The sequence below is a fragment of the Oncorhynchus mykiss genome, chromosome 5 (assembly GCF_013265735.2).
Source record: "Oncorhynchus mykiss isolate Arlee chromosome 5, USDA_OmykA_1.1, whole genome shotgun sequence".
Classification (NCBI taxonomy): Eukaryota; Metazoa; Chordata; class Actinopteri; order Salmoniformes; family Salmonidae; genus Oncorhynchus; species Oncorhynchus mykiss.
Window position 1 is genome coordinate 56,789,152 of NC_048569.1, and position 27,914 is coordinate 56,817,065.

At 42.0% G+C, this 27,914-nt stretch overlaps 1 protein-coding gene across 3 annotated transcripts; it reads right to left on the minus strand.

Moving 5' to 3' along the window:
- Window positions 1–481: 481 nt before the first annotated feature.
- Window positions 482–27,914, minus strand: LOC110524101 (zinc transporter 7). 3 transcript variants are annotated; one of them, XM_036977917.1, is made up of 11 exons: window positions 27,730–27,914; window positions 27,056–27,157; window positions 26,407–26,520; window positions 23,261–23,348; window positions 22,928–23,060; window positions 18,985–19,173; window positions 18,154–18,201; window positions 14,071–14,206; window positions 3,044–3,134; window positions 2,783–2,927; window positions 482–1,435 (listed from the first exon to the last, which is right to left on the minus strand). In XM_036977917.1, the coding sequence occupies exons 1-11, from the start codon at window positions 27,807–27,809 to the stop codon at window positions 1,383–1,385; spliced, it is 1,179 nt and encodes a 392-aa protein (XP_036833812.1). In that variant the 5' UTR covers window positions 27,810–27,914; the 3' UTR covers window positions 482–1,382. The 3 variants fall into 3 exon arrangements, with proteins under 3 accessions (XP_036833812.1, XP_021459117.2, XP_036833813.1); XM_021603442.2 differs by having other exon boundaries at window positions 482–1,430; window positions 2,778–2,927; window positions 27,730–27,912; XM_036977918.1 differs by lacking the exon at window positions 27,730–27,914 and having other exon boundaries at window positions 482–1,430; window positions 2,778–2,927; window positions 26,407–26,515.

The following is a 27,914-nucleotide window of genomic DNA, read 5'->3' on the forward strand; positions in this document are numbered from 1 at the left end:
AGAGTTTAACATATTTCTTACATAGACCAAAGCATATATTTCACTGATTTATTAATACTGATGTGCTTAAATGACACTTAAAATTCATCATCTAGTTCCTGAGTTGGATAGTTTTTAAAAGGCGGCGGCAACTCCCTTACATTATCTGGAGGAGGAAAGGGCTCGTATCGCTGAAGTTCAGCTTTTGAAATGTAAAAAAGGTAATTTCCAATTGAGCCGAAATATGCAGCGTTGACCGTGAATGCAGTCTCTGCTAAAGCTGAATAGCTGTAGCTCTTCAGTGCTACAGATAGTCGAGCCCTACTTGATATGCAACAATTTAATGACATTGTCAAAAATAAAAATGTACAGATAAGAAATCGTGGATGACAGCGCAAACTGAGCAAAAGACATTTAAAAATGTGCGCCACCTTCTCTCGAATGTACAATCTGTGCCAAAACATCAAAATTTCAACCTCTGCCAGTAATGAGAGAAATTAAATTATATGCAGTAAAATCATTTATTACATTTCAAAATAAGAATGGAACTGGCCAACTGCACACTTGGCCCATTACATTAAAGTAAGACCAATGAGGGCAATGAAATCATGGGTTTTAGGCTTACATCGGTTTTAACCATCCTCTTTGACAAGGTCGTAAGCAGCTGTTCAAGGTTCAAATAAAACCACTGTGCCGTCCAGGGAATTATGACAATATTCCCTTAGGAAAAATACCATGACAACCCTCAAAGGGATGCTGGATCAAGGGGTTGGAATAACAAGACCCATGTTGGTCATCTGATTCCTTTTGGGTCTGGAGGGACATGATTCCAGTCCATGATTTGGTGAAAAAGGCACTTAAGAAACCCAGAATGACAGTTGAACGGCTCAAGTGTGCAAAGTGCAACTAAATGGCCAAATGGAATATGCCCCATGTTAATTGTGTGTGACTCATATGGACGTATAAAAATAGACTATCTATGAATCTTACATGGTTGCAGGGCTTAACACGAATGTCCATTGAAGTGTACTTTAACGCAGACAATAGTTACAAATTAATTAAAATCCCATCTTAAAATGGAGAGGGGGGGGGGAATGATAAAACCAAAATAGGTCTCTGACATTAAGATCCACCCATTCTACTGTTTAGGAAGTGTGTAAGTGGGTGTGTGCAAAGTTCTCGTTTTCCCCGCAGACGGCGCATCATAATTGGCAAGTTTTGGTTTCCCCCATTTTCTTGTGTCCTCTCAAGAGTCAGTGTACTTGTCCTGTAGCTGCTTCCGTCTTGGTCCTTGGTTTGTGATGGACTTTAAAGAGATGCGGGGTTTAGGGGGGGAAAGGGTGGGGAGGAAACCCCACAGCAGCACAGAGGCTTTGGTCCCAGGGAGATACGAGGAACGAGTCCTACATCGTCGCCACTTCTATCTGGACATACAGTTGTCGTACTCCAGCCTGTGGACAAGTACAATGGAGAAAACCAGTCACGATTTGCTTCAACACCTGTCACAACAGTGAAGATGGTTCATTTAATGTCTGACATTTCTGTGGCCTGTCCCTAGTACAGGTGTAATGTAATTCTAATGATAATGATGGTCTAGTGGTAATGGCAGAGCTCTTTGTTTCTCAAACCTTCCACCTGGACTTGAATAGACCGATTGTCTGTCCATAAACCATCATTTAGGCTGCCGACCAGTTGGCGGTTATTTAAGTGATGAAGCCGGTGTTTGGAGGATGTGCCAATATATCGTCCAAACACCGGCTTCAAGGGCATTATCACTTTTATACAACGGGTTACCAACATGTTTTCATTAACATTATTTTATTCATCCAGCCACAAGATATAGTCCCAACACATCTATGGTTGCTACCCAAGCCCGCTGGTCATTTGTTCTATTGGTTCGGTTGTCAGAGACGTGACCAAGTCGTTCAGTCTTTGTTCTTTATCTATGGATGCGACCCAGTAGTCTGTTTTAAATGTTCCATTGCCATATTGGCTGGCAACGTTCTTATCCCTTGCTTGCTTGCTAGCTAGGCAACTACGGCTAACTTCCAGTCACGTCAAAAGAATAACAGTAGCTGTTTTCTAGTGACATTTATTTGGATACATCCATAACAATGAGCTAATGAGGCGCGATTTCACCTGGCATAGAAAATGTGCTCTCTCGTCAGGACACTGTTGTTCAAAGGAGCTAGCCAACAACACAATCACTTCAAACACTGAAGCTGTAAAGACTGCAAACTAGTTGCACTTCGTTTCATTTTTACCTTTTTTCAATTTACATTTCTTTGTTTATATATATATATATATATATATATATATATATATATATATATATCCATGAAAATGATGCCAGCTGATTCATGATTTTGACTGGCTGAGAAACGCTGTCTTCCCGTCCCGACCCCTACATGTTACTATGGGACAGCTGGAGATCGAATATTGAAACAATGTTGCAAATGTCAGACAGCAAGGTTTATACAAAACTCTGCTGTTGAAAACTAAATGTTAGTTTTAGAAATGTGAGAATGTCTATATGGTTTTTAGTGGAGATCAAGTTTATATGGCTGGGCTGATGAGACAGTGAATTGCACAGTCAGATGGAACAGAGTAAATAGGCATCATCGATTTAGCCAGTGGTAACAATCATTATTCAGGATTAGACCCACCCATTGCATAATAATTACACATGTTCCAATGTTAGTGATTTTGTGGTTTCCCATCAGCTGCAGGCTAATCAGTGTGTGTATTTGTAGGAGAATGACCGTCTGACATTACAAAAGGATGGGTTCCTCTCCTACCTGTGTGAAAATGTTGTGCGTTTGGCTTAGAATCCATTTGCTGTCAGCGTCAGGTGCAATTAGCAGCTTGACTGTGCCAATGTAGACATCTGTGCATAGGGTCCAGAAGTGAGGCTCCTGCAGATTGTACACACCCTGCAACTGCTGCACCTGCAAACACACACAGTTCACACCTAGATTTATATGACCATTTCCCCTTGTTAAACATTTAACATGTTCAGCATTGACGTGAGGGTATGGTTGAGGCATGGTTGTGCAGCACTTACCCTCTGGTAGCATTCTGGCAGGGCATTGTCCAGAGAGGGCGGAGTTCGCTGCATCAGAATCCCAATGGACTCCCTCAACAAAGGCACTACACTGTGGCACAGAGGGTAAGGGAGAAAAATAGCGTGACTTACTTCCCCAACGTTTTCCTGTCAACACTGGCAGACCCAGGGCCAAGGCATGCCACATCTGGCCAAAGTGATATTGTGCTTCTGGGGCACAAGTCACGCTGAACAATATGAACCCTGGACAATGACAGCTTGCTTGGTTGGTTAGGCATGTAGGTGGTAGCCTAGGTACCAGTCTTTGGCTAATCCACTCCCTGTACTCCATGTCATGTGCCAAAGAAAATGTCCTTTCTGCCATCTTCAAATATGAACATTAATGAGCTCTAGAGCTCATAATCACAACGATTATGCAAATATTGGAACCGTCACTTTTTTTCTTCCCCCACACATTGCAATATATATAATATATATATATATATTTTTTTTAAAAGAGAAATGCAATGGCTGCCGCAGTGCAATTTAGAAGTACCCCAAAAACCCGCGACCAATACATTTTCACCCGTTTTCAAAGTAGCCCAATTTACAGGAAAATTTCAGACGCATGGCCTTGAACACGATACTGACCCAAGCCACTGAAAAGAGGTGAAATAACAATTCAAAAGAACATGTAAACCTGTTATTAAATAGAGAGCCAATGGCAATGTAGGACATGTGGGTTAAGCATGACATGCTAGTGAAATCTCCCCACATCTAAAACCATCAGAAGTCCCTCTGATTCAAAGGAGCATGAAAAACCTATTATTACAGTCAGCTACACTAGGATGGTTACCTTAAACAAAATGGTGTGGGTTTAGTAGACAGGGGAGGCCGAAACTACTCTACATTGTCATTTAAAAAATAATAATAAATGTAATAAAATGAATGAAACCGACAAGTAGCTACGTTTCTATCCAATTGGCGACAGATTTTTATGCGAATATTAAAAATTCTGCATTTCCCTTTGCTTACGGAAAACCGTATCAAGCGAAGGGTTTGAGCGCTGCGCGAGTGGAAATTTGAAATGGAAGTTCTGGAACTCCCTTGCATGCTTCGGTTATTGGGAAAAGTCCACAATGAAACGTTTGCATATGTTGACCATCAAGTGGCCTATTGATTTATGTCATTATAGGCTACCGTAGCCTACCATTTGATACAATAAAATGTTGAAATGACAAAATCTCTGGAGTTATTGCAAATCAATGTGCCACTTGTGTAGCTTAACTGCAGCTAGCAAATATTTTGTAAATATCGTATGACTTCATTTTGTTGTTGTAGCGTTGTGTTATGCAATTATTAATGGCCAAGTTTAGTTAATTAAATTGGAAGTTATCAATTGTGATCATGGTCAAAGCTCTATAGCAATTGCTGATCAGCTGATAGAAAGCGTCAGCTTAGGCTACAGGTAAGAAATCAAATTAAAATAAAAAAAAAGACAAGCATTGGCCTATTCAGTTCATATCCATATTATTAATATTTGATTCAACGATTGAAAAATGACACCATCCTCAGTAGCCTATTCCAGCAGGTTATTGGGCAACACAAGCACTTGTCCAGGCTACTGTAGACCATATTATGTAGGCCTATAAGGGGCTACAGGCTACCTGTTTCTAGCTATGCAAAATATAATTAATCATAAACCCAGATTTAGCCATTTGAAATGACAAGTCAATCGTGCAAATAGGCCATTTATAAAACGGGTTGTAGTCTTCACATCTGGCTCATAATGATGGCACAATTGCGATCCTCTGTCCAAATTTCATCACTCAAAACTCTCCTGTCGGATTTATATATAGTTATGCGAAAAGGGATTATTTCAAATGTTAGCAGTCAAACGAGTTAAAATGACATCCACTGGTGGAAAATGATCTGCCAAGTTTAATAAAGATAAATTATCTTCTCTCCCGGCTTATTCAAATTCCTTTTACATGACGTTAGCTCACAATAATTATTATATTGATGACAGAGTTTTGCTTCTTATGTTGATATTCCTTAATTCGCTCGATAACGTTATGGGGAAAGGGTTTGTATAAATATGACAACTCCTCTCGCTGTGCATCCATTTTTTGGGGCTAGTTTTTCAAGAACCTTGTGGGCAGATTGAGTGGTGATTGTGCTAGAAATTTGGGATAGACCTGGCAAACCCAGTCTTCACGTTGGTATCCGGTTGCTAAGAAACCGTATTTGCCCAGACAATCCTGTCAAAAGTTGCTAGCTCAGTGTAAATACATACTGCAATTAGAACCACAAAATATCTTATTTTGAGGCTTAAAATCTAAAACAACGTGCCTAGCTAACAGCTAAATGTTTGTTTTTGACTTTGTTAATTCTTTATCAATGACAAGGAGTGGCAAGCTTGCCAAAGGGATTGGTACTCAAGACTATGCAGGTAGGGCCATACCATACAGAATTGGAAGTCACAGAAGCTGCTTTCAGTGAGCAGGAATACTGCACTGCAGACCCTAGCTGGCTGCAGCCGAGACTACTAGCATAGTTGAACAATGACTTCATGAGGCTGGACAGTGCCACGTCAGCCATTCTTGATCCTTCCTTTTGTCTCCTCGCAACCATCTCGCGGCCACAGTTTTAAAAGAATCCCATTGCATGTCCCGCCTAACCCCTATACCAAAGCCACAAGGCCGACCACCACAGCATATGTGAGCCATCAGAGGGTTTGGCAGCTTTCCCCGTTCCCAAAACCCCACTCACTCCGTCATTATCCCTGAATCCCCTACACCCCACCAGAAGCCCCACTCAGTCCATGTCAACGTGGGCAAAACTTTCCCTTTGCTCTTCCTCCACGTCTACAGTCTTCCTTGCACTACATGCTAGTAGCACACTACACTAACCAGCTCGTCGGCATTCTTCTTCTACATTCTTCAGCGTTGCCTTTGAGTCTTAAGGGTCCGGTCGAAATGTAGCCAACGTTCCCCTACCGAACGTGTTAATATGAAATCAAAGACTTGATTATGGCCGACGGGAAAAGAGAACCTTTGAAGAAATTTTTAAAAAGTCACACATTGACTCCTTATTTATGACATGTATTCCACAATTATAACAGCCATGAACTTTTTGTTTTGACTGTCATTTTGTAATAACTTAAATGACAACCATTTTCTCAAAACGGTCTTTGAATTGAAGCTAAATAAACAAATAGGAAAGAGATTTGTTTACGTCGGTCTGTTCTTTAAGACAAGATTTTCCATGGGCTGCTTCTCAATACACTGATATCACCCTTCTGTATCTGCAGTGAAACGTGACAGCGCTAGAGCAGTGTTTGTCAGACCATGAGACATCACGAAAATGTCTGTAGTATCCAAACGGTTATGACCACTATTGAAAGGTGTCTCTCCCCATTTTGCTCTAGGAAACCCACAAGCCTCGTCTGAAAGTCCCTGGTACCAGTTTTTTTTTTTTAAATGAATGGAAGTATATATGGAGATATTTTAGACATTTAAACTAAGGGGATAAATACATTTCCTGATCTTTCTTATATATCACAGACACGTCAAAACAAACTTCCTTTAGATGTTTTTTGAAACCATCTATTGTTCCATGTAGTGAATTTGTTAGCAATTTCCAAACGCCTGAAGGTACCACGTTCATCTGTACAAACAATAGTACGCAAGTATAAACACCATGGGACCACGCAGCCGCCATACCGCTCGGGAAGGAGACGCTTTCTGTCTTCTAGAGATGAACGCATTTTGGTGGGAAATGTGCAAATCAATCCCAGAACAGCAGCAAAGGACCTTGTGAAGATGCTGGAGGAAACAGGTACAAAAGTATCTATATCCACAGTGAAATGAGTCCTATATCAACATAACCTGAAAGGCCGCTCAGCAAGGAAGAAGCCACTGCTCCAAAACCGCCATAAAAAATCCAGACTACGGTTTGCAACTGCAAATGGGGACAAAGATCATACTTTTTGGAGAAATGTCCTCTGGTCTGATGAAACAAGAATAGAACTGTTTGGCCACAATGACCATCGTTATGTTTGGAGGAAAAAGGGGGATGCTTGCAAGCTAAAGAGCAGCATCCCAACCATGAAGCACGGGGGTGGCAGCATCATGTTGTGGAGGCGCTTTGCTGCAGGAGGAACTGGTGCACTTCACAAAATAGATGGCATCATGAGGAAGTAAAATTGTGAATATATTGAAGCAACATCAAGACATCAGTCAGGAAGTTAAAGCTTGGTCGCAAATGGGTCTTCCAAATGGACAATGACCCCAAGCATACTTCCAAAGTTGTGGCAAAATGGCTTAAGGACAACAAAGCCCTGACCTCAATTCTATAGAACATTTGTGGGCAAAACTGAAAAAGCATGTGCGAGCAAGGAAGCCTACAAACCTGACTTAGTTACACCAGCTCTGTCAGGAGGAATGGGCCCAACTTATTGTGGGAAGCTTGTGGAAAGCTACCTGACACATTGGACCCAAGTTAAAACATTTTAAAGGCAATACAACCAAATACTAATTGAGTGTATGTAAACTTCTGACCCACTGGGAATGTGATGAAATAAACAAAAGCTGAAATAAAATCACTAATCATTATTCTGACATTTCACATTCTTAAAATAAAGTGGTGATCCTAACTGACCCAAGACAGGGAATTTTTACTGGGATTAAATGTATTTGGCTAAGGTGTATGTAAACTTCAACTGTATATATAATTTTTTAGATACCTTAAAAAGGAGTCTTTCTATTCAAAATCAAATAGCTAAATAATCCTTGGTATGACCATCTTAAAACAATTCCATATGTTAGCTTAGAACCCCCCCAATCTAGAGGGTTAAACAGGGGGATTTTGATATGTTAAAATTCGATTTCCGCAGGGAAATTTAAGGCCAATGTCTAAAAATATTTGGTAATAAGTGGAAGGAAAGGCATCTTGTGAAATGCCAGTGACTTCCTCTTCCCCAGTTGACTAGTTACGATTATGAAGGTATGGGCAGCAATTAGAGAAGCTTTTATTTGTGCCAGCCTGACATTAACAGTAGCCAAATGAGGAGCCGTTAAGTGATCCATCCATTTCCTGACTGTTCAGCACTCCTGGCCAGTAAACGCTGTGGTAACACACTTAACAATTCAGCACACAGAAGCATTTTGTGTAATACGTGTGGTGTACTGAACCATGTACTGTATGCTACTGTGGAAGCAGCCAATAACCAACAGTATAGAATCTCAGAGTCAGGAGCTTGTGTCTTTGTTTTGCTCCCTGATTTGATTAATGAAAATATTGAATACATACTGGTAAATTATAGAAACATTCTATAATATTTTCCAGAATGCAATACTGTCTTCAATCATGAAGTTGCATTGAATCAAAAACCAACTAGTAGCTGAAGGATGGGACTAAAAACAAAATATAACTATTGTAAAATGTATAAGCTAGAAGTAAAAGCCTGTGTTGTTGTCCATTAGTTTACTTCATATGAATTCAACATTTGTATTAGGGATGCACAATATAGTCGATGAACATATCGGAATTGGTCGATATTAGCTAAAAATGCCAACATCGGTATCAGCCGATGTCTAGTTTAACGCCGATATGGAAAACCGATGTCAAATCTGACGTGCATACCTATATAACGTACAGGTACATGACATAATGACGCCACATAAAATGATGCGCTATGCGTGCAATACAGCATTCCTAAACTAGCCCATGTAAGCTGTGTGGATCGAGAGCGGTCATTTGAAAGTAACACAATTTCAGCGAGACGAAATCCATTAAAGCCAAGAATAGAATTCATTGCCCTTGACAATCAACTGTTTTGACACCGACTGGTTGAGCACCGGTACACACTACCAAGTGATCTATTTTTCAGATGTTGCCCTACCGGAGTTACAGTAATACCGTCACTACTATTAGCTTCACGACATATACTATGGAACGCCGTTTGGGTCTTTGTGTGTCAAAAAAATATACTTAACCCTGTTGCCCAAAGCTAACGTTACAGCTATATAGTTAGCTAGCTAACTATAGCTACTGAAAACAGATGATGTCGTTTTGCTATGTTTTTGGGGAACAATATTGTTTGCATCCATGAGCGAGCTAGCTTTTTTTATGACCAGCACTGTAGGTGCGAGACAACTTTACCAGCATCATAGCATACGTATCGATGAAGCGTTTTCGCTCCTCCCTTGTACTTGACTGAAGAATTAAGATCACTAATTGGCAAGAAACTCCCCTCACCTGGTTGTCTCGGTCTTAATTGAAAAGAAAAAACCCCAGAAGACACTAGGCCCTCCATGGAATGCATTTGAGTCCCCCGATTTCAAGCTTTGAACCAAGACTCAAAGCGCCAATGTGTAACATCGCTGGTATTGGCATCTTGGAAACCAATTCACCAAACCTTTTCTCACCAATTAGTGGACGTCTAACAAGTACAGGATCTTCAGCAAGGCACACAATAAATCAACCACTAAGTACTATCGATATAAGCAGTCATTCAATAACAGTAGCAAGAGCAGTATAGAGGCCTAAACCCCTCAGTCAAGGGTGATTTACCACCAAAAAAAAAAGAATAAAGTGGGAACATCGCACTCACCAGGCAACCAATACTAAACAGTAGGCAACATTTGACATACTGACGTTACTGCATGATGAGGTTGAAGCAAATCCCATTTCTTCCCAATGGGGAAAATAATGCTCTTCCAATGAGGGGCTGCCAAAGTGTCAACACTGTTCTGGAATTCCCCAAGTTGTAAAGAGGGGGAGTCAGACCCACATTCTTCAAGGCCTTGGCGCGAACAGTCTTGGAGTTGAACAATGAAGCAAAACTATGGAAGCTCCACCACGACAAGACCAGAAGAAAATTAAGCCTACATCCACCCGTTCTGAATGAAAGCATATGTTCATCATGAGAACATCTAAAAAAGGACACAGACCTGCCATGGATAACATGGGTTGAGAAGTTAGAAAACAGTTTAAGATGGATACATAAATCTCAGACGCATGGCCTTGAACACGATACTGACCCAAGCCACTGAAAAGAGGTGAAATAACAATTCAAAAGAACATGTAAACCTGTTATTAAATAGAGAGCCAATGGCAATGTAGGACATGTGGGTTAAGCATGACATGCTAGTGAAATCTCCCCACATCTAAAACCATCAGAAGTCCCTCTGATTCAAAGGAGCATGAAAAACCTATTATTACAGTCAGCTACACTAGGATGGTTACCTTAAACAAAATGGTGTGGTTTAGTAGACAGGGGAGGCCGAAACTACTCTACATTGTCATTTAAAAAATAATAATAAATGTAATAAAATGAATGAAACCGACAAGTAGCTACGTTTCTATCCAATTGGCGACAGATTTTTATGCGAATATTAAAAATTCTGCATTAAAAATAAATAAACTCTTAAAATAAATTTGTTTTATCGCATTTTCAACTCTACCAATGGTTTTATCAAACTTGAACGATAATATAGCAAATTTGCCCAGTCTTGTTTTGACGCATGCTCTCGAGAAGTTCGCTGATAAAGTGGACAGGTTATATGATGAGATATGGATAAGAGCAATAATTGTATTTGCTAATTGGCAGCCAAGCACCGATCATCATCATTAATTTTACCAACAGGATCCCACCACGTCGAATGAACAAATGGCGTGTCGACATTTATGAAATTGTACAGACATGTCCTGTTTCCATCAGCCCTGTTGTGAAGTTTTTTTTTTACGCGTCAGGTAATTCATCTGCATTAGATAGTTGGATGAAAACCTGGTTATTGTCAAGAATTGCCGAATGTAGTGTCAACTTTCTGCCCTTTCCATCTTTCAACTCAAGGAAACGTGACAGCATTAAAGAGGGCACACTGAAAACACAAGGCCCTCCCCATCAGAAAGGGGAGGGCTTTCACAGTGGTTATGTGGAGGAAGGGCTCATTACCTAACCTCAAGCCCTCACCTTCATTACCAGCCAACACGTTGGCTCTTCTGCCAAGTCTAGTTCATGAAAGGCAATACCTCAAGGGAATGATGTAACAGAGGTCAAAGGTAAGAGTACACTATGACTAATTATGTACGAGTTTGGAAGTGATGAATTGTATTTATTTTTTTATTTTTTTTAAATGCTTCAACTTCAAGCCTTTAATAATTGGGTCAAAATAAACAGCATTCAAGTTAACGCATAGCACTCACCCGTTATATGTAATCAATGTACTTTTGTATGGCACCTGGGTATGTACTGTTCAAACATCTAACAATGAGTTGCCACACTAAAGCCAATTCATCTTAGCACACCGTCGTCTCTAACATCCTTCCAATAGTTATCCTCATTTCAAATGAGCCAAATCACTGTCCCAAAAGGCCTTGATTAGTACTCGTATTTACATAGTGTCCTAATTTATTCACGCCTACCTTATCTGGTTTCCAGGCTTTCACCTGGGAGTCATTACCCAGCCTTTTCCTCCAGCAGGGAGGGAGGAGCCTCAGCCGGGCTCTTGGTCCCAGCAGCAGAGTCCCACATAAGGCCACAGCTAACCCACAGCCCCACAGAGAGAGCCAAGGGGCCCGCAGGGGCCTCTAACCACCTCTCTCCACTCTCTAATCACAGGCTGCACAGACTGTTCCATCTGTCCACAGCCAACCCAGATATTCCCCCTTTGGTGCGAGGCCAGCAGCCACCAGGCCTTGACCGAGGCACACAAAGAAACACACTGGGACGGCCCAAGGCAAACACACACGTGCAAAGGGTCTGTGCTTGGTTCTGTAGTTTTTGCAAGCTGCAAAGGTTTCTTCCAAGTATGGCTGTTCAGGGAGGATGGGAAAACTGCACCCCCCCCCCCTTAATAGTCCTCCTGCCTCCAAATGTGGTCAATGTCAGCAAAATAAAATAAAACATGGTCAACCAGCTGAGGTTCAGGGAGCACACACACTGACTTCCATTTCTCCAAACAACCTACTGTCCTTCTGCCGGTCCAATAACAGAGATCGAACTACGGTCCATTTCACTGGGTAATCAAATAGAAAAATGATATCTGTAGGCCAATATTGTTTGAATCTTGAATCCCACAAATGGATGATGGCAATTCCAGAACGGTGGGGAATATACTTCAAGTAATTACACAACTCTTTCATTTAGCGTTGTTCTGGAATAAATCCAGCACTCATTGCAGTGCTAAAGGTTTTTATCAAGATATCACAATACGAGGTCCCAAAATAACTTCACACAGAACTTAAACTAACAGGAAGGTGATTACACTCAAAACAAAAACAAATATTCACGACAAAAACAACACGCATCAAGGCCCGTGGAAATTAATCTCCGATCCCGCACAACCATCTGGGTGGGGTCCAACAAAATGTCCACAAAGGGGAAATGTTTTCCAATCCCTGTTTGACTACTCTCTCGCTCTCCATTTTTTCCCTGTCCAGCCGCTTAACAAAAACAAGAAGTACAAACATTCTGAAAATAATAGCCAAATACCAGCCGCGGATTAGGTGGTTTTACAACGTTGGAGGTTAGTTGTATGTTTTTCGCTACTTATTTTGGGGCTCACATCTGCTTCATTATTTTATTTGCTCCTCTCCCTCTTCATTCTTCCCTCACTTGTTCCATTTCGCACCTGTATTGAAATGGCTCTTTTACGAGCCTCGCTCGGTTCCAAGATGGAATGCAACATGCTGTAGAATAAGCCTAGGTGGGTTCGTTTGTTCTCATTGTCCAACATGTGAACTGTTAATTTCTTTGCCTTTCAGATGGCTATCGAGAAAAACTTGAGGAAAAATGCTTAAGTCTCAAGGACAAAACCCCACTCAGGCAGATCAAGGGGGAGAAAGCCACACTAAAAAGGATGGCTTTGTTCACACATATTTAAAACGGAACCGTCACAGATCACGACCACATTCCAGAGAGGAGGAAAGAAAAGGCTCAAAGACAGAGATGGCGAACAAGTTTACCAGAGAGGCTTTACTCACTGAGTTTACATTTGCATAATGGGGCCCTCTCCCCAACCACTTTGTCACTACTGTACGACTAACAGAGGACAGTGAAGAATTGAGAAAAACATGAGCAGGAGAGCCACTAAGAACTAAATACCAGTTTAAGTTTACTGGTTGCTGAAACTTCCTGAAGCTTGACGTAAATCATGAGCATATTTACTAAAGCTCCCTAAGTCAGATGTAGGCTACACAGAACATTCAAATCAATGCTGGGCATTATTTAGTGTAGAGAGCATGACTCTTACACTGCATAAAAAGTCTACTTAGCAACATCTTGGCAGTAAACGTTTGAAGAATGCTACAAAGCAGGACGGAGCATGATTTCTGGGATGCCATATGTTCTGGGAGCCACAAAGACTCCACCCCACTGTACATGTCCTGTAATTCTGCACTTTACAGTGGTGTTGGCAGCGTTTGAGAAAGATTAACAGTGGCCAATTTGAAGTGGTGAGACAACATGCCCGAATGCATGCTTGCCTTCTCTGTCGTTTCATCTTGTTCTGCAGCACCAGGAGAAGTGGGTCTACGGTGGAGACTGACCCACCCTTAAAGACATTTAGCTGAATAGCAGAATACCAATACTCATCATCATGGGAGAAGCCAGTGTGCAATATTCCCTGGGTTCAGCACTACATGTGGAGCGTTCAATAGATGGGGATTCTTGTGAAATTGCTCTGGTGTTCGGTTGTTATGTTGGCAAGGCGAAAACAAAGTGAGGTAAAAAATATCTATTGGGGTGCTTAATGAAGTGGCTGCACCAGTGCAGAAATCAAACAAAGGCAATAATGCCTAAAAAGAGAAGTACATTACTGTTTTGAGCTTACTTTGAAGGCATTTTAAATCCATCCTGAAAACAACAGTTCCAAATTGTACTGGTGAAAAATACACAGTAAATCTAGCCCTGAGTGTGTGTGTGTGTGGTACTTTCCTGCAGCAGTGTGACGATGGCCTTCAAGTTTCTCGCTTGCGGGAATATTTGTAGAAATTAGTGTGTGGCCTGTTGGGAATCGTACTACTGTGCGAGGTCAACTGACCTGACTCCGATCAGAATGGAGATGCACATGGAGCAGATGGGGTCAGCGATCATCAGGTCATACTTCTGCATCAGGAGCGCTGAGATGATCACTCCCACACTGCCCAGAGTGTCAGCTACGATATGTAAAAACACCCCTGTAAAACAACATGGGCTGTCTTAAGTATTTCATATCATCCTCATCTACAAATAATTTGTCCCGCAGCAAAACACAATATAGATATATATAGTACCAGTCAAAAGTTTACGAACACCTACTCATTCAAGGGTTTTCCTTTAATTTTACTATTTTCTACATTGTAGAATAATAGTGAAGACAGCAAAACTATGAATAACACACATATGGAATCCTGTAGTAACCAAAACAAGTGTTAAACAAATCCAAATGTTTTATTTGAAATTCTTCAAAGTAGCCACCCTTTGCCTTGATGACAGCTTTGCACACTCTTGGCATTCTCTCAACCAGCTTCATGAGCTAGTCACCTGGAATGCATTTCAAATAACAGGTGTGCCTTGTTAAGTACATTTGTGGAATTTCTCTCCTTCTCAATGTGTTTGAGCCAATCAGTTATGCTGTAACAAGGTAGGGGTGGTACACAGAAGATAGCCCTATTTGGTAAAAGACCAAGTCCATATTATGGCAAGGACAGTTCAAATAAGCAAAGATAAAAATGACAGTCCATCATTACTTTAAGGTCAGTCAATCGGGAAAGTTTTTGCGACTACACTTGAAATTATCAAGCGCTATGATGAAACTGGCTCTCATGAGGACCGCCACAGGAAAGGAAGACCCAGAGTTTCCTCTGCTGCAGAGGATAAGTTACCAGCCTCAGAAATTTCAGCCCAAATAAATGCTTCAGAGTTCAAATAAGACACATCAACAGTACAGAGGAGACTACGTGAATCAGGCCTTCATGGTCAAATTGCTGCAAAGAATCCACTACTAAAGGACACCAATAAGAAGAAGAGACTTGGGCCAAGAAACATGAGCAATGGACATTAGACCGGTGGAAATCGGTCCTTTGGTCTGATGAGTCCAAATTTTAAATTTTCGGTTCCAACCACCGTGTCTTTGTGAGACGCAGAGTAGGTGAACGGACGATCTTCCCATGTGTGGTTCTCACGGTGAAGCATGGAGGGAGTGTGATGGTGCTTTGCTGGTGACACTGTCAGTGATTTATTTATAATTCAAGGCACACTTAATCAGCATGGCTACCACAGCATTCTGCAGAGATGCGCCTTCCCATTTGGTTTGTGCTTAGTGGGGCTATCATTTGTTTTTCAACAGGACAATGACCCAAGATACCTCCAGGCTGTGTAAGGGCTATTTGACCAAGAAGGAGAGTGATGGAGTGCTGCATCAGATGACCTGTCCTCCACAATCACCCAACCTCAAACCAATTGAGATGGTTTGGGATGTGTTGGACAGCAGAGTGAAGGAAAACAAGTGCTCAGCATATGTGGGAACTACAAGACTGTTGGAAAAGCATTCCAGGTGGAGAGTGCCAAGAGTGTGCAAAGCTGTCATCAAGGCAACGGGTGATTACTTTGAGGAATCTCAAATATATTTAGATTTTTTTGGTTTCTACATGGTTCCATAGGTGTCATTTCATATAGTTGGTCTTCACTATTATTCTACAACGCAGAAAATAGTAAAAATAAACAGTCAAGGCCATGACTAGTATCAGAACAGTATCAGTATATAGAACAGTATATACAGTATCAGAACATTTAAATAGTGGGCAATTACCATTTTTTTTATAACTCCATTTTATCCACTTTTGTTTAGTCCTTCAATTGAAATGCAACATGAATGGAATTCCATTTTGGAGTTTGGCTGGGGTTAGCCTTCGGAAGTTGAGAACTTTTGTGAACTATTGTGTAACATTCATTGTAGCATAAAATAAATTTTTAAAAAAAGAGGAAAAAGGCATTTACCAGGTATTTAAAGGAGCACGTCAATAAGAAAAAAATATAATTTGCTACTGTGCCTATAACCTATAATTTGACAAAAGAAATACCAACCAACCTCCTGGGTTCTAGGTTCATAACAATGCCACCCAAAGAAGAGGAAAGGTCCTCAATCAATGGCCAAAAGGGAACAGTGGTTAAGTCACCTTTTGCACTGTCAGCTCCCCCTTCCCCTCTTTCTCTCTCCTATCCACCTCCTCCATTCTCCAGAGCCCCCTACGCCACCCCAACTTCTGTGTGGGCCCAGTGTTTCCCCTGAGCAGGCCTCCCAAAAGGCCCAGTCGCTCTCCCTCTCTTCATTGCTCTCTATGTGCCGGGTGAAAGGGACAAACTACTTTATCCTTTCAGCCCTTTCCCACAGAAGCCTGGACAAAGGAGTTTAGTGACAGTGCTCCTGGACTCTTTCTCAGATGTAATGGTGCCTTGACATTTCCCCACCAAATTCAAGTTACCAGACCCATAAAATCTCACACCATTTCAAAGGTTTTTTTGCAGAGATGTTGGAAATACTGTCAAACAGATAGTAGGACTATGTCAAGGCAGTCCTACTATGTCAAGGCAGCCGTACCCTATCATCTATGCATAACCCCCCCACAGTATTCTTCCCTTGAACTGAATGAAAATGTATCCCTACAATCTCACATACATTATAGCCCATTAAGGAGGTGTCGAATGGTAGTTTACCAAGTCTGACGTGAGTAAATATTTTAAGAAGATCAAAATAGTTTGTGCACAGTCCACATACAGTGCATTCGGAAAGTATTCAGACCCCTTGACTTTACACATTTTGTTAAGGACCAGCCTTATTCTAAAATGGATTACATATCCATTATTCTCAGAAATAATTATTCATGGATTATTCTCAGAAATCTACACACAATACCCCATAATGACAAAGCAAAAAACATGTTTAGATTTTTTTTACAAATGTATAAAAAACAGAAATACCTTATTTACATAAGTATTCAGATCCTTTTCTATGATACTCGAAATTGAGCTCAAGTGCATCCTGCTTCCATTTGATTGGAGTCCACCTGTGGTAAATTCAATTGATTGGACATCATTTGGAAAGGCACAGAGTTGACAGTGATTGTCAGTGCATAAACCAAGCCATGAGTTAGAAGGAATTGTCCGTAGAGCTCTGAGACAGGATTGTGTCAAGGCACAGATCTGGGGATGGGTACCAAAACATTTATGCAGCATTGAAGGTCCGCAAGAACATAGTGGCCTCCATCATTCTTAAATGGAAGAGGTTTGGAACCACCAAGACTCTTCCTAGAGCTGGCCGCCCAGCCAAACTGAGCAACAGGGCGGGAGAGAATGGCTTGGTAAGGGAGGTGACCAAGAATCCGATGGTCACTCTGACAGAGCTCTAGAGTTCTTCTGTGGAGATGGGAGAACCTTCCAGAAGGACAACCATCTCTGCAGCACTTTATGGCCTTTATGGTAGAGTGGCCAGACGGAAGCCACTCCTCAGTAAGACAGCCCACTTGGAGTTTGGCAAAAAGGCACCTCTTTGGCCTGAATGCCAAGCGTGACGTCTGGAGTAAACCTGGCACCACCCCTACGGTGAAGCATGGTGGTGGCAGCGTCATGCTGTGGGGATGTTTTTCAGCGGCAGGGACTGAGACACTAGTCAGGATCGAAGTAAAGATGAACGGAGCAAAGTGCAGAGAGATCCTAGATGAAAACCTGCTCCAGAGCGCTCGGGACCTCAGACTGAGGTGAAGATTCACCTTACAACAGGACAGCGACCCTAAGCACACAGCCAAAACACATGAGGATCTGCAGAGAAGGATGGTACAAACTCCCCAAATACAGGTGTGCCAAGCTTGTAGCGTCATACCCAAGAAGACTCTAGGCTGTAATCGCTGCCAAAGGTGCTTCAACAAAGTGCTGAGTAAAGAGTCTGAATACTTATGTTAATGGATTATAAAAAAAAAAAATTTATAAACACAAATAAACTGTTTTTACTTTGTCATTATGGGATAGTGTGTACAAATTGATGAGGGAAAATATATTTTTTAAATCAATTTTAGAATAAGGCTGTAAGGTGAACAAAGACGAGTAAAAAGCTGCATCAAATTAGTCAAGTCATTTCAATGTTCAGTACCTTGCAAAATCTGTTTGCTGGAGCCCTTCCCTGGCGTGTGCAGTTCATCTGAAATAAAATACAATTCATGCATTAATTAAATACAGCAGACAATTAGTATTGACTATAGAAAACAGGGTAAACCACAAATGAGATTTACAACAGCCTTTCAACTAAATGGATAGGTTCATCTAGACTTCTGCTGGGACACAACGAAAGGGGAGTGAAGTGTTGCCACATATGCTTAAAGCTCCAGCTCACATATCAAGTTCTAGCAAATACTAAATTGTGTGAATAGCAATAGACAACAGTAGAGCGAACAGTCAAGAATTGCATAGTGAACATTCAGGCCTAATAAACTAATCCCCCTGCCCCGACATCAATGAGTCCCCTTGAGCAGACAGCATCAGCAGTGTGGCAATAGCGCCACCTAGTGTTTTAGGCAAGGTGGAATTTTGCACATTTGGGCAACTTATCCAGTGTGTGCAGAGCTTTAAAAAAATATATATATCTTTTTTTTTTTTTAAAAGGCATCAACACAGACCCAGCTAGGAATTGATTTGGGATTGGACTGCTAAAGCAAACACACAGAAGCAGAAAACAAATTTAAAATGGGCTTCAATAAAATCACCAACAACTGTGACAAAAACCCAATTTTTGGGAAATTGTTGCCAGTTGCCACAAATCATACACTGCACATTCACTCTCCTCAAATGGTTTTGCGTATTTACCTAAATGAAGATTTTAAAACATTGGATGCCACTGAAATAACTACCAATTCTAGAACAAAAGTATTCTCTCATACTGCATTACAGGCATTTGGTTCTGTGCTAGGAAGTGCTGTTGCCTTACCATGGCAGTGGGGCTCCTTGTGGGAGTGGCTGTGCCCATGTCCGTGGCTGTGCCCTCCGTGGCTGTGCCCGTGTCCATCTCCATGGCTGTGCTCGTGCCCATCTCCATGTTTGGACTCGTGCCCATGACCCCCATGGCTGTGTCCGTGACCTGCATTGCCATTGAACAGAGAGTGGCTGTGGCTGTGACCTGCAAAAGACCGTAAAACACACATTACACCTACAAATAAATTTGTGTTGTCAGTTCCATTGAACATAAAAAGGCGAATGACTAATAATTTGGTCTTGGTGTTTAGGGTCTATTAGGGGGTGCGCCCTACTTGAGGAATGTGTTCTGTAAAAAGCACTCAATGTTTGGAGAGGTGCCGACTATGGGAAAGTACAGTGGGAAAGTATTCCGACGCCTTGACTTTTCACATTGTTACGTTACAGCCTCTTTTTTTTTTTATTCCTCAATCTACACACAATACCCCATAAAGACAAAGCATAAACAGGTTTTTAGAAATATTTGCAAAATACAAAACTGAATTATCACACACACATATCCAGACCCCTTTACTCAGTACTTTGAAGCACCTTTGGCAGCGATAACAGCCGTGAGTAGGACGGTAAACGCTTGGCACACCTGTACTTGGGGAGTTTCTCCCATTCTTTCTCCACAGACCCTCTCAAGCTCTGCCAGGTTGGATGAGGCACAGATATTTTCTCTCCAGAGATGTTTGATCGGGCTCTGGCTCGGCCACTCAAGGACATTGAGACTTGTCCTGAAGCCACTCCTGCGTTGTCTTGGCTGTGTGTCGCACCAGCCTGAGGTCCTGAGCACTTTGGAGCAAGTTTTCATCAAAGATCTCAGTACTTTGCTCCGTTCATCTTTCCCTCGATCCTGACTGATCTCCCAGTCCCTGCTGCTGAAAAACATCCCCACAGCATGATGCTGCCACCACCATGCTTCACCCTAGTGATGGTGCCAGGTTTCCTCCAGATGTGATGCTTGGGTATTCAGGCCAATCAGGTCAATCTTGGTTTCATCAGACCAGTGAAGCTTGTTTCTCATGGTCAGAGTCCTTTATTAGGTGCTTTCTGGTAAACTCCAAGCGGGCTGTCATGTGCCTATTACTGAGGAGTGGCTTCCGTCTGCCCAGTCTACCATTAAGGCCTGATTAGTGGAGTGCTGCAGAGATGGTTGTCCTTCTGGAAGGTTCTCCCATCTCCAGAGGAACCCTGGAGCTCTGTCAGAGTGACCATCAGGTTCTGGTCACCTCACTGACCAAGGCCCTTCTCCCCAGATTGCTCAGTTTGGCCGTACGGCCAGCTCTAGGAAGAGTCTTGGTGGTTCCAAACTTCTCCATTTAAAAAAGATGGAGGCCACTGTGTTCTTGGGGACCTTCAATTGTGCAAACATTTTTTGGTACCCTTCCCCAGATCTGTGCCTCGACACAATCCTGTCTCAGAGCTCTATGGACAACTCCTTTGGCCTCATGGCTTGGTTTTTGTGCTGACATGAACTGTCAACTTATATAGACAGGTATATGCCTTTCCAAAACATGTTCAATCAATTGAATTTACCACGTGTACTCCAAATCAAGTTGTAGAAACATCTCAACCATGATCAATGGAAACAGGATGAGCTCAATTTCAAGTCTCATAGCAAAGGGTATGAATACTTAAGTAAATAATGTTTCGTTTTATTTAATTTTTTATAAATTAACTAAAAACAAATCTAAAAACCTGTTTTTGCTTTGTTTTTTTGTGGTATTGTGTGTAGATTGATGACAAACTTTTTTTTATTGAATCCATTTTAGATTAAGGCTGTAACGTAAGAATGTGGAAAAAGGGAAGGGGTCTGAATACTTTCCAAATGCACTGTATAATTTCTAAAAAAATAAAGTTGCACACTTTGTCCCCACCAATTTAATGGGTAAACCTTAACCGTTAGGTTTACCCATTCAATTGTTGAGAGCATATATAGCTAATCAAACTGACCAAAGCCACACTATAGGCAGAGCAGAGTCAATCTCCCCTGACAGACAGAAGAGCAAACCACGAAAGGTGGAGCTGAGGTGAGCACAAGCAGCAGCAATGACGTTTGCAGAATGGTGAACTAAATTAAACGGCCATTGCAGAGGAGTGTTTGTCATCTTCGACTGGATGCGAAGCTCAGCAGACTGAGCTGCATATCATGTGCTGCAGCTTTAAGTCGGGTGCAGGTAGTGCGACTCAATTTCCTGCCATAACTAAACTCAGTAAAAAATAAACAATTAAAACACGTCCCTTTCTTAGGACCCTGATAATTCATAAAAATCCAAATAACTTCACAGATCTCTATTGTAAAGGGTTTAAACACTGTTTCGCATGCTTGTTCAATGAAACATAACAATTAATGAACATGCACCTGTGGAACGGTCGTTAAGACACTAACAGCTTACAGACGGTAGGCAATTAAGGTCACAGTTATGAAAACATAGGACACTAAAGAGATGTGGCCAGGGCAATAAATTGCAATGTCTGTACAGTGAGACACCTAATACAGCGCTACAGTGAGACGGGATGGACAGCTGATCGTCCTCGCAGTGGCAGACCATGTGTAACACCTGCACAGGATCGGTACATCCGAACATCACACCTGCAGGACAGGTACAGGATGGCAACAACAACTGCCAGAGTTACACCAGGAACACAATCCCTCCATCAGTGTTCAGACTGCCCGCAATAGGCTGAGAGAGGCTGGACTGAGGGCTTGTACGCCTGTTGTAAGGCAGGTCCTCAGACGTCATCAGCAACAACATCGCCTATGGGCACAAACCCACTGTCGCTGGACCAGACAGGACTGTCTCACCGGGGGTGAGGGTCGGATTCCCGTTTATTGTTGAAGGAATGAGCGTTACACCGAGTCCTGTACTCTGGAGTGGGATCGATTTGGAGGTGGATTGTCCGTCAAGGTCTGGGACGGTGTGTCACAGCATCATCGGACTGAGCTTGTTGTCATTGCAAGTAATCTCAACGCTGTGCGTTACAGGGAATACATCCTCCTCCCTCATGTGGTACCCTTCCTGCAGGCTCATCCTGACATGACCCTCCAGCATGACAATGACACCAGCCATACTGCTCGTTCTGTGCGTGATTTCCTGCAAGACAGGAATGTCTGTTCTGCCATGGCCAGCGAAGAGCCCGGATCGCAACCCTATTGAGCACGTCTGGGACCTGTTGGATCGGAGGGTGAGGGCTAGGGCCATTCCCCCCAGAAATGTTCAGGAACTTGCAGGTGCCTTGGTAGAAGAGTGGGGTAACATCTCACAGCAAGAACTGGCAAATCTGGTGCAGTTCATGAGGAGGAGATGCACTGCCGTACTTAATGCAGCTGGTGGCCACACCAGATGCCGACTGTTACTTTTAATTTTGACCCCCACTCCTTTGTTCAGGGACACATTATACATTTTTTGTTAGTCACGTCTGTGGAATTTGTTCAGTTTATGTCTCAGTTATTTAATCTAGTTATGTTCATACAAATATTTACACATGTTAAGTTTGCTGAAAATAAACGCAGTTGACAGTGAGAGGACGTTTCTTTTTTTGCTGAGTTTAGTATCGCGCCACATATGAGGCAAGCTATTAGAGTGTTTGAAAAGTGTACAGTGACTGGTGACTTAAGAGCAGAAAGGGGTTAGGCAGTGTGCCTGAGGGAATTTGAGAGAACAACTTGGGGGACCACCAAGTAAAGGAACTTTAGGGGACACAAGTGAAGGGTGCATGAGTTGAATCAACTCATGGCTCCACCCCAACACTATATGCTTTTAGGCCTAGCATAGAAGCAGTACAGGGACTATCAGGAAAGCGTGGAGTGACCACTTGCGAGAGAATGAAGATGAGGAAAACATGGAGTGATATGGTAGATGTGTAAAGTGACTACGGGGAGAGAGAGAGCGCGCGCGATGTCCTCATCTTACCTTCATCCCCTCCGTGAGAGTGGCCGTGGCCCCCGTGCTGGAACACAAAGATGCCCACCAGGTTCACCAGCAGCCCAGCGACAGACACGGGGAGCAGACGATCGTGATTCACGTGTGGCGGCTCCAAAAACCTCTGTCAGATGCAGCAGGAGACAAGACCAGTCAAATCAACATCGTTATTGAGAATTGGCCATCTTAAATAAAATGTGACAATATTGTTGAATCACAGGTGCTTAGACAATATAAGACAAGGCCTATCAAAATCATTCAAATCAATGTTCTTTTCAATATGTGAAATACTCCTAATCAAACCCATTGTGTTCTGAGGCATACCTCTACGCCTTCTGAGAAAATGAAGAAGGCGGTGAAGATGAGGAACAGGCCATTCACAAACCCTGCCAACACCTCCGCCCTCACATATCTGAAAACAGAAAGGGAAGTACAGTACACACAGGTCAACAAGAGGCTAATCAATGTGACTTAAAAACAGCGGGAGCTATTTCAGTGCCAACAGAAATTGTATTTGAATTCCATAATTTTGTATTAGGATATTGAATTTGAATGTAATATTTTTTTAAAACGTGTAATGCACAAATGAAATAATTTCATTCATAAATTGAGATAGTATTTGATTTGAAACTGAAATGAATTATTGCATTGAGTTAAATGTAATTGAATATTCAAATTCAATATTTATATATTCAGTTTCAATATGGTAGATATTGCATTAATTGTGTATCAAGTTCACAAACTATAATTTCAAGTTAATCAGATTCAAAACCAGAGAGAACATCCTGGTACCTTGCCAACCAGGAAAGGCAGAGGAGAACAGAGGATTAAACTCTACAGTAAACAGGAGCTTCTGGTGGTTTCTAAAGCCAATGTGGCATGTTGAATACATTTTCTGCCTATGAATTTGGCGCTAACGTCCCAACTATTTTGGCTAATGGTTCACAAAAAAAATAAGATAGATAACTGTTACACTCCCTATCGTCAAACATCTCATTCCATAATCATGGGCATTAATATGGAGTTGGTCCCCCTTTTGCTGCCATAGCAGCCTCCACTTTTCTGGGAAGGCTTTCCACTAGATGTTGGAACATTGGTCTGGGGACTTGCTTCCATTCAGCCACAAGAGCATCAGTGAGGTTGGGTACTGATGTTGGGGGATTAGGCCTAGCTCGCAGTCGGCGTTCCAATTCATCCCAAAGGTCTTTGATGGGGTTGAGGTCAGGGATCAGTTCAGGCCAGTCAAGTTCTTCCACATCGATCTCGACAAACCATTTCTGTATGGACCTTGCTTTGCACACAGGGGCATTGTCATGCTGAAACAGGAAAGGGCCTTCCCCAAACTGGTGCAACAATGTTTGAAGCACAAAATGTCATTGTATGCTGTAGCTCTAAGATTTCCCGATTTCCTAGCCCGAACCATGAAATACAGCCCCAGACCATTATTCCTCCACCAAACTTTACAGTATGCACTATGCAGTCGGGCAGAGAGTGTTCTCCTGGCATCCACCAAACCCAGATTCGTCTGTCGGACTGCCAGACGGTAAAGCGTGATTCATCACTCCAGAGAATGCATTTCCACAATGGAAACCCATTTCATGAAGCTCCCGACGAACAGTTCTTGTGCCGACGTTGCTTCCAGAGGCAGTTTGGAACTCGGTAGTGAGCGTTGAAACCTGAGGAAAGACTATTTTTACATGCTACGCGCTTCAGTGAGTTTGTGTGCCCTACCACTTCGCGGCTGAGCAGTTGTTGCTCCTAGACGCTTCCACTTCACAATAACAGCACAGTTGACCGGGGCAGTTCTAGCAGGGCAGAAATTTCACAGGCCAATGTTTTTCTATGGAGATTGCATGGCTGTGTGATTTTATACACCCATCAGCAACATGTGGCTGAAATAGCCAAATCTACAAATTTGAAGTGGTGTCCACATACTTTCGCATATATCGTGTGGATTTAAGTCTCCATCAAGGGTCATCATTATATGTGACTGACTGGGTTAAGACTGTTGGCCTGCTGAACTAAAGCCTAGGCATTAGTCCTGTGACTTGGATGGTCTCTTCAAGGAAGTCAAAGGGGGGTGAAGTGTAACACAAGTGGTTCGGTGACAACGCTCATGTGATGAGTGACTTGTCTGAGACCTGAAAAGTTGCATTGTCTGGCGCTCAGGATACCTGGGCCAGAACCCCATTAGTAAAACAAGTCTTCAGGTCTCAGGCAAGGTTGCTCATCACATGCATAGATCACCAAACCACCTCTGTTGCACTCATTAAAATGGAGGGCACAGATCCTTATGCCGCCGTTTGCCACGGAAAATGGTAGGCCTGATTTCGAACCCAGACAGTTTGGTGCCGTGATCTCTGAATAGGAGGTCAAAGGGCGGTGAAATGTGACCGAGGTGGTCCGATGAACCACGCTCTTTTGAGGAGTAACCTTGCTGCAGACATGTGTTAGCTTCCTGAGTTCCTCCCCATGGGCTTTATCTAAGTGGATCGGCACAGTCTTGTGACATATAGGAGACATGGTTCAAACCCAGTCAGTCACAAGAGCAAAATTAAATAGGACGTAGAAAGGCTATGACAGGGTTATTTAAATATATTCTTATGGAGGTCCAACTTGTGGCACGTCCTTCTAACGTGTCCTACGCGGCCTGTGATCAGCATCCATGTCCAATGCGCGTCCATGTCCAAGAGCGTTAGCTTCAGGAATGGGGTCATAATAGCTTATAGCCAAAACGGTTCAAACATTAGAGGCAAATTCATTGGAAAAAAAATATTCAACATGCCACATTGGCTTCAGAAACTTTACCACAGACAGAGGAGAACAGATAGCTTTTGACTACCTTTCCTGTCTGGAAAAGTACCAGGCTTACATCTCTGGTTTTTTAATCTGAATTTAGAGAACTGAAAGCCTCCGAGAAGCTGAATATATTAAATATTGATCAACTTGAAATTATAGTTTGTAAACTTGATACACAGACAATGAATTCAATATCTACCATATTGAAACTGAAAATAAAAAAAATGTTGAACTTCAATTTGACATTCTATTGAACATTCAATGCAATATTCATTCAATTCAGTATCAAATCATGAAATACAAGGTCAATTAGGACTTCAACGATTCCATTTGTGCATTACAAATTCAAAATCCTAATTCAGAATTATAGAACCTAAATACAATTTCAGTTTGAACTGAAATCACTCCATACAGGTGCAACACCTTTGCTACATTAGTAGCAATACACACATCCAAATATGTACTAAAGGTGCAGATTTTTGCGATCACCAGCAGGATTGGCAACCCTGGATATCAATAAAGGCATAAGATCAAAAATACAGGTAATCATGCACGCTTGGTAAGACGTCACAAACTTCAAAATGTAAACATTAGCAGAGACTCCTTAGCAGTGCTGGAGGCGGCGTTACCTTTGCTAGTGAAGCTACAGTCTACATTGACTGCATACGTACCCATATGAGAATGAGTCATTCGACCTCCACCTGGAAATCACAGAGGCTGCAAGTCCGGCTAAAAGTGCAGTGCAGTCAAAGAACATGTGAAAGGAATCTGATATCAAACCTAAACTGAGAGCATATACACACACACACAACAACAAAAAACTTGTTAGACTGGACTGTCTCCCGCACCAGATATCCTCCCCAAGCTTTGCAATTGCCGTGGGTAAAAGTTACACTAAAACAAAGTTTTTTTTAAATGAATGACTAAGTTATGGCTGATAAAACATTACTGCACATATTAGTTCTAATTGGCTAGTTACTTGTCTATGGGAACACATGGATTTTATAACAGTGACATTTTAACCCCAGCAGCTGGTTCCAGGCAACAATTTGAACACATGTTGCAGATAGGATGTCCTGGCAGAAATCCATGCATAAAATACAGCTATCAGGATGGATAGCCATTTCAAAACACATAACCAGGGAATAACATGTGTCTAGCTAGATGTTATAATGTAGTTTGTGGTGCAGTTCCACTGATGGGAGCCAGTGCAAGCAACGGGCATTGTTGGTACAACGCTTGCTTAGACATACGTGGCACATCCTGATATAAAAGAGTTGCGTTTTTTTGGCTTTTCCCGTCGAATGATACGGAACTTACCTGTTACTCCATATGCCGTACGATAATTCAACAAAAGCAAAGGACAGATTCAGACAGAGAAAGAAAAACAAATTGCGTGATGTTTTATCAGATAGGATTGATCTGGGGGAAAAAAAAGAAATTTCACTGAGTTAGTCGCAGCTAGCGCGAGTTATCAACCAAGCCAACGTCACCTAACTAACGTTTGCTAGCTTGCGCTCATCAAAACAGTAGAGCCAGTTAAGAATGAGAAGTAGCTACCCATGTCAAATGTGCAAAATTGCATCAATTTCCTGAACACGCATGTTGACCGCACACAAATATTTAATACTATACAACCCCCCCCCTCTCCCTCCCTCCATAGGCTAGCTAAGTAAGTCGGGAAGTAACGAACTTCCATTCGTGCATCTGAAGCTAACTGGCTATCTAGACAGCTAACTTAGCCTTATGTTTGTCTATGGAGCTAACTAACAAATATCTATTTGGTCAGCAACCAAGGTGGATGGTCCCATACCCCTAGCAAGCTGTTTTTGGTAGCTAACGTTAGCTAGGTAACTACAGCATAATCTTTTGCATCATGTTTTTCACATCTGAATTAAACTAGCCAGTGAGCATAGAATCAAAATAGCTAGCTAACAAGCTAATTAAGACCTAACAAAAACACATCAAGAACACAAACAAATATGACAATTTACCTGAACCATCCTGAAATCTTGGCGAGGAGGTTGAATTTGGGTGGCTTGTACTCGTCGTCTTTTATAGATAATGGTAACATTTTAGCAGTCCCTCCCAGGTTGTGCCAAGCTAGCTAGCTAAATACTGCTGGTTTGAGCTGGAACCACCAACTCAGCTCTCAGCCAATACATCCGATCAATAGAGG